The sequence below is a fragment of the Balaenoptera borealis genome (genome assembly GCF_965194805.1).
Source record: "Balaenoptera borealis genome assembly, chromosome: X".
Classification (NCBI taxonomy): Eukaryota; Metazoa; Chordata; class Mammalia; order Artiodactyla; family Balaenopteridae; genus Balaenoptera; species Balaenoptera borealis.
Window position 1 is genome coordinate 113,305,089 of NC_138881.1, and position 11,887 is coordinate 113,316,975.

General features: G+C 43.4%; 1 protein-coding gene across 12 annotated transcripts in view; it reads left to right on the forward strand.

The window, feature by feature from the left end:
* LOC309620999 (integrator complex subunit 6-like) overlaps nucleotides 1–11,351 on the forward strand; it is a 55,122-nt gene extending 43,771 nt beyond the window's left edge. For 5 of the 12 annotated variants that reach the window (XM_082377836.1, XM_082377833.1, XM_082377835.1 and 2 more), the window contains 8 exons: nucleotides 1,756–1,974; nucleotides 3,013–3,136; nucleotides 4,554–4,696; nucleotides 6,334–6,568; nucleotides 8,305–8,679; nucleotides 9,557–9,650; nucleotides 10,372–10,408; nucleotides 11,088–11,351. In XM_082377836.1, coding sequence (XP_082233962.1) covers nucleotides 1,756–1,974; nucleotides 3,013–3,136; nucleotides 4,554–4,696; nucleotides 6,334–6,568; nucleotides 8,305–8,679; nucleotides 9,557–9,650; nucleotides 10,372–10,408; nucleotides 11,088–11,198 — 1,338 coding nt within the window. In that variant the 3' untranslated portion in view covers nucleotides 11,199–11,351. Of the gene's footprint in view, nucleotides 1–1,755; nucleotides 1,975–3,012; nucleotides 3,137–4,553; nucleotides 4,697–6,333; nucleotides 6,569–8,304; nucleotides 8,680–9,556; nucleotides 9,651–10,371 lie in introns of those variants that run through there. The other 7 variants (XM_082377834.1, XM_082377829.1, XM_082377838.1 and 4 more) reach the window with 7 other exon arrangements.
* Nucleotides 11,352–11,887: the final 536 nt, after the last annotated feature.

The window sequence follows — 11,887 nt, forward strand, 5'->3', positions numbered from 1 at the left end:
GATAAATATCAGTATGCTTTTTCTTGGAGAGGGGGAGGTGAGACCAGTGCTCCTCGCACTGGAGGGTGACAGGCCCTCCATCTGTTCCCCCACCTCATTTGCCATTATTCACCTTGTCCCTTGCCTGCCCCTCTCTATTAGTACCTCATCCTCCACTCACCCCTACTTATCATACTTCTCACCTCTACCTAGCCCATTCTTGCAGGGTGGAAATGTTTGAGAACTACTGAGTTAGAGCTTCACTGCCATACAGATGTGTTATGTTATATGACAAATTAATGCAGCAGCTTTACTTTCTTCTTGTGCACAAATGTATTCCCAGGTAGGGAATAGTAGTAGCATTTGCAGTGACAATAATGCTTCAAGTTGGATATGTTTCAAAGCTGGGCCTTTAGAAAACAGAGCAAATAAGTGTCAGAGCAAATAAGTGTCAGATTTCTGACACCAAAGAACCAAAATGACTCCACAATTTGGGATGCTGACACACCTTGCTAGGAACTGGCAAAAACTTAAGTATAGTCTGGAGCTTACCAGCTCCTACCAGACCAGTGTGCTCATAAATGCAAAAGAGAGTAAAGGCAAACCCAGATCTCTGATCTATCAAGTGTCCCCTTAACCCCTTTCCCTCTCTGCTAATAGATTTTTGTTGTTGTTAAATGTTTTGTTTTGGTTATTTATTTATTTATTGACCTATTGATTTATATCTTTTTATTTGATGTTTACCTTAGGCCTTTAAGGCTGTGTCAGCAGGGTATGGCCAGAAGGAAGAATAGTGAACAGAGTTGAAACTCATGCAAGTTCTGGGGCTTTCTGGGACACGTTGCTTGTATAGTTTTATCAATGACCTTTCAGGACCAATTTGTGGAAACAGACCCTTCATTTGCTCTTATCCCTTATTTCATGACTAAATTTTTAAAAAGATAATAAACGTACTTAATTCCAATAATTAGGGAAAATTTATGAGTATCTCTGACCAGACCACAAGAAATTCAAAATTAATTTGGGCTTACTGGACATTGGTGGAATTCCACCTTTTAGAGAAAAAGAAAAGATTGTTACTAATTTATACTAGCTCTAATTACTAATTTAATTACTAATTTAATAACTCTATGTCACCAGTGTTCTTTGAACCATCTCAGATGTATGTAAATCACGAAATATGCCCAAATATATTGCTACAATACATTCTCAAGCAATATTTATCAATATGGTATAATAGTGTCTATTAAGAGGATTTTTTTGTTGTGAGTTAGTAAGAAACTTACTGAGTGCGTATTACTTGTTGGGGGGTGGTCTGATATTAGAAATAAACACTATAAGTTTTTTTCAGACATAATGCAATCTATGTAATCTGAATTTTAGCACTAGTGTACTTTTATAAATACAGAGTTTTACCCTTTATGTCTGGGTCTGAAATGAATATGTTGACTTAGACTAGATTTTACAGTAACAAAATGTGATTTTAAATGTCTACGAATGTAATTCTTACCCATGGTTTTCATTCTCTCCATGATTCAATCATAATTTTGACACTAGACAAGAGAAAAAAAGTGTATTATTTGTCTTTCTAGCCCCCTCTCTCTGTTTGCTGTGGTAGTACAGAGAAGCACAGGAAAATGTTTAATTATCCGTTTTTCTGTGATTTGCGATTGAAATTTGTTCAATGGGGTTCTTAAAGTATTACCTTTCTTAAGTAGTAAAAACAATAGTGATAATATAGATCTTTTCATAACATACTATGTACTTTCATTTTAGACCAAACTAGAGTCAGAACGAATACTAGCATCAGTGGGGAAGAAACCTCCCCAGGAAATTGGAATCAAAGTGAAAAATCATTCTGGAGGTGGAGTGTCCCTGACTCACAATAAAAATTTTAGAAAACTATTGAAAGAAATCATAGGAGAAACAGCACCGAGACTGGCAGAATTGAATACCAAAGAATTTGCCGGCTTCCAAGTAGGGCTCTTAAACAAGGTAAACTGTGACATAAATAGCTTGTTTGGGGTGGGAGGTGGTAAGGTCTGTGAAAGATAAAGGGGAGAAGGAACAAGAGTAAGCAGAGAGAGCTTTCAGATCCCTTGCAGAACATTTGGTCCTATCTAAAATGTCCATAAGACATTTGGTCCACACCAAAAGGTCCTTGAAATCTGGTTCGATCCAAAACATATCCATGAGCATATTTGGTTCATGCCAAATGGTTTTGGACAGAACCAAATATCAAGGGCCCTTTGGTGTGGACCACATGTCTCCATGGACATTTTGGACAGGACCAAGTGTGACCAATTATCAAGGACCTCTGGCGTGGACCAAATGTTGTACAGACATTTTGGACAGGACCAAATGTCTGCTAACCATCAGATTACGCTGCTGAACTAACACTTGTGAGAGGACGGGGGAAGGAAGGAGAATTGGGTATGAAGAGCCTCAGACATAGGTGTGGCTTCTTGAAAGTCTTGGCCAGCCCAGAAGGGAAGCCTGGCGCCACGATTTCCCATAGAGGAGGTCCACGTTGGGCAGAACTGGCCAGGCCCTAACGTCCCCCATCATTCTCCATCACTGGCTGGGGGCAGCCTGGGGAAGAGCACAGCCTGGGCTCCAATGCTGCCCCAGATCCCGAAGGTACCGCGGCTGGAGGTGCTCAGATCACCGCAGCCCTTGTAGGATCAGCCACTGCTTCCCGGATGGACGTCCCAGCAGCTCACCTCCGTGGCTGCCGGCGGACTACCTCTAGATGACAAACAGTGGGCCTGCAAGGCTGCCCCCGGCACAAATCTCAGGATTTGATGTTTTAAATGACATACTTGTAAAAGGATATTCCCAGTGGCCTTAAAGCTGCGCGGGTGTATTAGAATTCAGAACAGAGCCAGCGAAGGCAAATTTTCCACTGGCAGAATTCTACTGTAGTTAGTTGTAATGAATATCCCTCTCTTCACTAAGATTTTAAGAGGATTAGGAATTATATTTCTATATTAAAAGCCTCAGGAGTAACTGAAATTGTTTCATTTCAAATAGGATTTGAAACCTCAGACATATAGAAATGCTTATGATATTCCACGTAGAGGTCTTTTAGACCAGTTAACCAGAATGCGATCCAATCTGCTGAAAACACACAAGTTTATTGTTGGACAAGATGAAGGTAAGTGAACAAAGAAGTACTTTTTGTTGATTAGGGAAATGTCAAGTCTGACTCTCACGAAGATGTTTATTGCATAACGAGTAAGTTATTTTGTAATACTTTATTATTTATAATGCCTCTTTTCCCTGAATCCCTTCAGCTACCCAGGCACAAGTTTATTGTTCTCGGGTTTAAGGGGAAGTGTGCATTAATCGGTGCATATTTTACACTACACGTTTTAGCTCTTGTAAGTCTCAAAACAGCCCCATGAGATAGATGCTGTTTTTATGCCCATTTTTATGGACATTGGAACTGAGAGTGAGCATTTTAGTAGTTTGCCCAGGTTTAGTGAGTTGGAAAGTGGCAGAACCTAGGTCTATCACATTCCGGAAATTGCATGCCCCGACGCTATACCGCCCAGCCTACTGTGATGAATTCAATCCAAATTCCTCATTTACAGGAAAAGAATGAACCTGATATTGTCTAGGATAATTGGTGACGGTGTGTAATTCCCCTTTACTCCATTTTGCTCGTTTTAAGCAGGGTCATTTGTCCATTAAAATGTGCAAATCTTAGCCTGGCCAACCTCCTGAAATTATACGCCATTTTGTTTTTGTTTTTGTTTTTGTTTTTTTTGGCAGGGGGGACTTTTCTAGGAAGAGAGCCTGTAGATCTAATCAAATTTTCCAAGAGGGTGAGGCCCGCTAACCAAGATTCTCTGGATGATAAGAGAAAACCATGGAACCTAGGCTCCTTTTTTTTTTTTAAATAAATTTATTTTTAAAATTTATTTTATTTTTGGCTGCGTTGGGTCTTCGTTGCTGCGCGCGGGCTTTTTCTAGTTGCGGCGAGCAGGGGCTACTCTTAGTTGCGGTGCGCGGGCTTTTTCTAGTTGCGGTGAGCAGGGGCTACTCTTAGTTGCGGTGCGCGGGCTTCTCATTGCGGTGGCTTCTCGTGTTGCGGAGCACAGGCTCTAGAGCACAGGCTCAGTAGTTGTGGCTCACGGGCTTAGGCTGCTCCGTGGCATGTGGGATCTTCCTGGACCAGGGCTCGAACCCATGTCCCCTGCATTGGCAGGTGGATTCTTAACCACTGCGCCACCAGAGAAGCCCCGAGCCTAGGCTCTTTAAAACACAAAATATGGGGTTTTGAGTTGGGATGGTGGTATAGGGAATGTCAGCCCATTCTCAAACCTGGTATGAAGAGTGAGGGAGTTGTTCTTGCCCTAGGGATTTGAGCTTGTAGGCCGTAGTGATGGTAGACTGAGTGCTGAGTGGGATGAAGAGAGATGATTTTAGATCCTAGGCTGCTAGATTCGAGATTTTAGACTATCGGTTGCCGAGATACACAATGCTAAATCAGACTATGATCATGTCCTCTCAAAAGGATCACACGCTTCTGCTGTATAGTATCTGTTTCTTTTCCGGTGATTTTGCAGATTCCCTTCATAGTGTTCCAGTCGCACAAATGGGTAATTATCAGGAATATCTAAAGACATTGGCTTCTCCACTTCGAGAGATTGATCCAGATCAACCAAAAAGACTACATACTTTTGGCAATCCATTTAAACAAGATAAGAAGGTTGGGATATCTATTTCTATGTCTGCCTAAATTGTGATATTCTTGCAATAATTCCTTTCTTCTTGGCAACATGTACATAAATCAGAGGTTCTCCTTCTGTTTGTTTAAGAGATAAAATACGCCTCCAGGGCTCTTTGTGAATGGAAAGTGGGAGCCTCCTTATGCAAGAGTGTGTTGGTTAAAAAAAGTGATAGCTGGCATTTATTGCGTACGTAGTAGGAGCTGATGTTTTAAATGATAACATTGAATGCTCACAACTGCAGATGAGTACTACTATCTGCCCTATAATATAAAATCACAGCTCACAGTGGTCAAATGGTTCACCCTGAGTGACACAACTGATAAGAGCCAGGATTTGAACCCCCGTCTTTCCAGCTCCAGAGTCTGTATTTGTTCCCATCTCCACACACTAATTCCTTTAATATTGAGATCACCATTTATTTCCTCTGTTTACATTATTCAGATCTCTAGAGCTGTATCTAGACAGTTATAAAGTATTCCTCTTGAAATATGAAGTACTAAGTGGTGTTGCCTTAATGGCTTGTTCTGTATGTGAGATGTGTGCGTGAGATGTACATGTGAGATGTGTGCGTGCGCATGCGTGTGTGTGTATCTCTGTGTGTATAAGTGAGAGATATACTGACTTGAACATATAAGCATGAAGACAAATGGAGATTATATCTGCATTCATGGAGGAGACCATTGTTATAAAGGTGCAGACCATGCAATAATGTCTTCTGTAACAAAAATAGACTGAAAGGTATTCTGCTTCACCTGAATCTTCAATTAACTGGAGTTTTTCTTACTCTTTCTGTGTCTTGGTTTCCTCATTTGTAGCACTGGAGATAACTATGACACCTAACTAATAGAGCTCTGTGGAGTATTGTTAGTACCTGTACACCATTTAGAACATTACCTGACACGTGGTACATGCTCAGTGACTATGTTTTCCCCTTTATGTACTGTTTTGCTTTGGGAAATGCTTTGGAAAAGTCATTTATCATGATTTTATTCAAATAATGGGAGCGCGCATTCTTGGGTTATCCTTGGATGAGAACAGCTTTTAGTTAACCTTCTATACTGCTGGCTCTCATCTTTTATCTATTCCCAAGGGTGAAAAGCCCCCTCCCTCATTTCTGTCCAGCACCAAGGTGGACATATTTGAATCTCTGTGAGATTGCTGTTGGGGGAATGACATTTTCCATCTACCTGCCCATCACCATTTTCATGCAGCATTGTGTACAGTGACTATCAATATTTCTTAAGGATGCGTTTAAAGCACACAAAAGGGAATGATTTCCCTTACCAAGGGTTGATGCAAAATGGTTTGTAACTTCTTCAGAAAGGTCACTGTGGGTTTATTCCCACTTTGGAACTCTCATCGAGTTGCTCATTCCCCAAGCTTTCTGGTTAATCATGATTGTGTTATGTTTGACCTTACAACAAGTTTCCTCCTCGTTCCACTTAGACTAGATTGAAATTGAGTAGCATTTTCTGAGAACAGTCTCTGTGGGGAATGGCAAATCTCTGGCCCATGATTAAGATCTATATTGCTGATGTAGCGTATGATTGTATATGCATGTGAAGAGTTCTTGCAGTGTTGTCTTTAATGGAATATGTTCATTGATGTTTTCTAGGGAATGATGATTGATGAAGCAGATGAGTTTGTAACAGGGCCACAAAACAAAGTGAAACGTCCTGGAGAAGCCAGCAGTCCTCTGTCATCTAAGAGAAGGCGGAGTATGTCCCTGCTGTTGAGGAAACCACAAACACCACCTACTGTAACTAACCACGTGGGCGGAAAGGGACCACCCTCAGCCTCGTGGTTCCCATCTTATCCAAACCTCATAAAACCCACCCTTGTACATACAGGTATAGAGTAGTGGTTGTGATTTCCTTATGGCCCCTAGAGGACTAAGACACTAAACAATTTTCTTTTCCTTTGTATTCATTTCTTTTGTATTCAGTTTTTGTTCATTAAGTAAACCGTTATTAAACCATCTATGTGGTACGTACAAAGGGCCCCATGGGGAGTGGAGACCGTGTTTCAAGGATCTCAATAAATATGAGGGGAGGAAGATCTCTACTTACATAGTAATTAACACAAGTTGGAGAAATGGCAAGAGATACGCCTGTTTGCTTTGCCAAGGCAGGGCGGAAGGATGTGCAGGCATTTGGAGTTGCTGAGTCAGTAGGAGCAAATGGGCTCAATAAGGGATGGGTCTGCATGTGTGCTCCGTGTCCTCAGTTCCTCTCTGTGCTCCAACCCAGTGCAGTCTGACGCGGCCTCCTCCATTCCACTGGATGATGCCCAATATAAATCCCGCATCCCACCATTGCTCTCCATTCCTCTGATCTGTGCTACCCTCATGTCACCAGGCTACTCCAATAGCTTCTTATCTGATTTCCCTATTTCCCATCTTCTCCACATCTGTCACTTTCTGCCCTGCAAACAAAGTGATCACGCCAACACAGAAGTGAGATCACGCCACATCCATGCTGAAAATCCATCATCACCTTTCCTAGGCACTCAGAACACAACCCGAACTGCCGACGCTGGTCTACCAGCTGTGCACGACCTGGCCCCGCCATCCTCTCCTAACACGTGGCCTGTCGTCTCCTCCTTGCTCTCTGTGCCTCTGTCCTTTGCTCTGTGCTCCCTGGCCAGTCCCCTCCCCGGGTCTGTGCACGTGCCCTTGCCGCAGCCTGGAACTCTTCCTCTTAATGAGCACAGGCCGGCTCTCTCTCCTCCTCCAGGCTCTGCCCAAAGGACACCTACCTCCTCAGGAGGGCCTTCCCGACCCCGTGGTCCACTGGGGCTCCCCCTCCTGCTGTCTGTCCCATCCCTGCTTACTTCTTCCCTAACACGAATTCAAACTGTAATTGTTTTGTTGGATCATTGTACACTCACTGCCTGGCCTCCCCATGAGCATGGAAGTTCCATAAGGGCGGGGATTGTTTCCGCCTGTCCTGTTGGCTGCCTCTCCCCAGCTCCTGGCACGGTGCCCGGCACAGAGCAGGACGAGTCAACGGACGAGAGGTGTCAGACCTGGAGTAAAAGGAAACTCACTTTTCTGAGACAGAAAAGATGGATGAGGAGGATCGTATACTGAGAGGGATTGGGGGTGGGGTGAAGGGGGACATACAGAGCCTTCAGATCCAATGGCCACCACCTCTGTTTCCTCAGAACTTTGGAGGGAGAGAGGCGGGAGTTTGGCAGGGGGGGGGCCATGTAGTCTGATGTCAAGCTCGGTAGAGCATGGCATTTCATAGGTAAATGACAGAAATCATGACACCAAGTGAGACTTGCTGCTTTTCAGCTTGTAAAGCACAAGCTGCAGCTAAACCCTCAGCACCAGGGACCTGAGACTGTTTAGCAGTTGTACTGTCTTACTTGGTATCCATATGTATTCATGGTGCCATGAAGAGAAGAAAGCGCGTTTGTCGTATTACCTTCCTGCGCTCAATTTGAGGGGTCTCAGGCTCCATCTGGTACATCCGCTTGCTTTATGAAACAATTTCCTCAAAACTGAGGAGCGCCGGGCTGTCCCTGTGGAGTTGCCATAATGCACCTACGTCACAGCTCCACTTGTTAATTTGGTTTCCAGATGTTACTGTCACTCACGACGCTCATGAGGAGAAGATGGAAAATGGTCAAATCTCACCCGATGGCTTCTTGTCAAAATCTGCTGCCCCAGAGCTTATGAATATGGCAGGAGATAGTATCCCACCCGACCAAGTGGATTCTCTGTCTGATGATTTCACTAGTCTCAGGAAAGATGGCCTGATGCACAGTCCTGGTAGTAATGCACTCATAGGAGGAACCAAGAACTGCAATGTCTCTGTAGAGGATCGAAAAGTGTCAGTAACATCTGCTTTGGAAACTGGGCCAAATACGTTGCAAATAACTCCTGCTATGGCACAAGGAATCAATGCTGATATAAAACACCAGTTAATGAAGGAAGTTCGAAAATTTGGACGAAGTAAGTAGTGACGGAACATCTATCAGTAATATAATGGGAGGTCCCTTTCCTTTTAGGATTCAGAATAGATTCCAGGTATCTCTTGAGGTGCATTTTCGGGAAGTACTGGGTTTTCACATAATTTAAAATGATTCCTCTTGCTTTACCTAAAAAAGACCCAATACACCTTTCTCTCTCTTTTTCCCCTTACTTGCTGTAATAGTTTCCTTTTGCTGCTGTAACAAGTTATCACAAACTTTGTGGCTGAAAACTGTAGTATCTTAGAGTTGTGGAAGTCAGATCTGAAATCATTTTCACTGGGCTAGCATGAAGGTGTTGGCAGGCCAGGGTTCCTTCTGCAGGCTCTAGGGAGAACCTGTTTCCTTGCCTCTTCCAGCTTCTACAGGCTGCCTGTGTTCCTTCGCTCGTGGGCCCTTCCTCCATCTTCAAGCCAGCAACTTAGCCCCTTCTCTCCTCTCTAACCTCTGCTCCCACCCTTCCATCTTTTCTTTCTGACCAGCTCTACTGCCTCCCTTTCGTAAGGATATTTGTGGTTACATTGGGCAACATGTATAAGCATGGATAATCTCCCCATCTCAAGAGCCATAACTTAATCACATCTGCAAAGTAAAGTCTCTTTTGCCATATAAGGTAATATGTTCACAGGTTCTCAGAATTAGGACATGGACAACTTGGGGGGCCATTATTCAGCGGACCACATTTAATTAGTGTTTAGAGTTTCCCTAGCAGATATGTGCAGATGTCTTGATTTGACAGTTTCAAATACAAATTATACCTAACTTTCCACACACAAGGAATGATTACTGATGATGTATAACGATTGAATTTTATTTTTCATCCATATTTTTAAAAATACTAATTTTTTAAATATCTGCAGAGTATGAAAGAATTTTCATTTTGCTTGAAGGAGTGCAAGGACCTCTTGCAGTGAGGAAACAATTCGTTGAATTTACCATCAAGGAAGCTGCAAGGTGGGTGTAAAGAGGAAGTCTTCACAGTATTTTCTTTTAAGAAGGCGGGCCCAAGGCAAGACAGGCGGAGGCATTGGTGCTGCCTTGCTTTTCTTTTTTTTTTAATTAATTAATTTATTTATTTATTTTTGGCGCTGCTGGGTCTTCGTTGCTGCACGCGGGCTTTCTCTAGTTGCGGCGAGCGGGGGCTACTCTTCGTTGCGGTGCGCGGGCTTCTCATTGCGGTGGCTTCTCGTGTTGTGGAGCACGGACTCTAGGTGCACAGGCTTCAGTAGTTGTGGCACGCGGGCTCAGTAGTTGTGGCTCACGGGCTTAGTTGCTCCGCGGCATGTGGGATCTTCAGGACCAGGGCTCGAACCCGTGTCCCCTGCATTGGCAGGTGGGTTCTTAACCACTGTGCCACCAGGGAAGTCCTGCCTTGCTTTCCTAAGCCCTGGCCCTCAGTCATCGTTACAGCTGTCTCCAGAGGCGTTTAGATTAATACTACCTGAGGCCAACTCATTCATCCAGGTCTGTGGAGCCTTCTGGACTCCTCACACTCTGAGGTGGGCCTGGGCTCTCAGTTGGTACTCGGTATTAGCTAAGCCCTATGTTTACATGAACATACATTTTCTATTTCCCATGTGAATGGCCAGTTCCACTTTGTACCCCGCACGGTACCTCACGCATCATAAATGCTTTAAGGACCTTTTGGTTAATAAAATTTCTTTTTCTTTTTTAGGTTCAAAAGACGAGTCTTAATTCAGTACCTTGAGAAGGTACTAGAAAAAATAGAATCCCATCACCTTCTCAACAACGTTAATCACATCAACAGCAGATCATGATGTTAATGCAAAGACCAAGGAGGAAAAAAGAATAAGTTTTCTGTGCTGTAGGATAGAATGAGATATTGTTGAGTATCCTACGATGTTTTAGTCAAGGGAACTGCCTTCCAGAGGCTATGAAAAAGCAGTGGAGCTTTTTGTTTTCAGATCCTCTGGTGGGAAAAGCTGGCTTTTGCCCTATGAGTTTTCTTTGAAAGTATTAATTGGTTGTTTTGTTGTTACTTTTCCCAGTTGAGGAGGGTGATGTTATTAATCCAGCAGGTTAAAATCAGTAAACCCTGTCGCCCCTGCCACATGTGATAAGGGTTCACTCTTGAACTTGGCCGTCCTGGGCATTTCCAGAGTGACGAGGGGCCACGTGCAGGTGGAGCACTCCTTGGTGCTCTTACTATGTCCTTTAGAAAGAACAGGTGTTCAGAGGCCAACTGGTAATCTTGTGTGTGCTGAACAAAGTTTTCAACCATTCCGAGTTGTGCCTTTAAAACCATGCAACATTCAGGACAGTTTGGATCAAAGAGTAAGAAAGCTGCTATTTGGGTAACTTATTTCTCCGTGGGAGGGGCAGGGGAAGTCACCAAACAATCTACCTCCAACTCTGTTCTATTTTGTCTAGAGACATTACAAAGTGCACCTGAGGCTGCCTCAACCCCTGACATTTGTTCTCGCATGTGACGACAGAAAATCTTCAGGTGGACTTGTGCATTCTGTGCTTCAGAAGCACTAAAAGAAAAAATAATGTATATATTTCCTTTAATGTTTATACAAAGGTTTATATGGAGCAGTATTGTTATGTCTGTATTAATTTGCAAAAATTTAAGTGTACAAAGATTTTGACTTGCATATATAAAATAAATCATTTTATTGATTTTTCACAAGGTCACTGATGCTAGAGAAATTTCTACTTTTCTCTTCTGATTTGTTATTCCTTTCAGAAAAAAAAGTGCACACTATTTTTTTTAATAGATTTATTTTATTTCTTTATTTTTTGGCTGCGTTGGGTCCTCCGTTGCTGTGCACGGGCTTTCTCTAGTTGCTGCGAACAGGGGCTACTGTTCTTTGCAGTGTGAGGGCTTCTCACTGCGGTGGCTTCTCTTGTTGCGGAGCACAGGCTCCAGACACGCAGGCTCAGTAGTTGTGGCACACAGGCTTCAGTAGTTGTGGCTCACGGGCCTAGCTGCTCCACGGCATGTGGGATCTTCCCGGGCCAGGGCTCGAACCCGTGTCCCCTGCCTTGGCAGATGGATGCCCAACCACTGCGCCACCAGGGAAGCCACCACACTGTTAAATTAAGATGTTAGCAGAAGGATGTAAACTTCAAAACGTCACTCACGGAACTGAGTGAAATTGGTGAACACGGTGGAGTAGGGCACTCTGGGTAGGGTACTCCAGAAACCCTGGAAACACTAAGAAAAA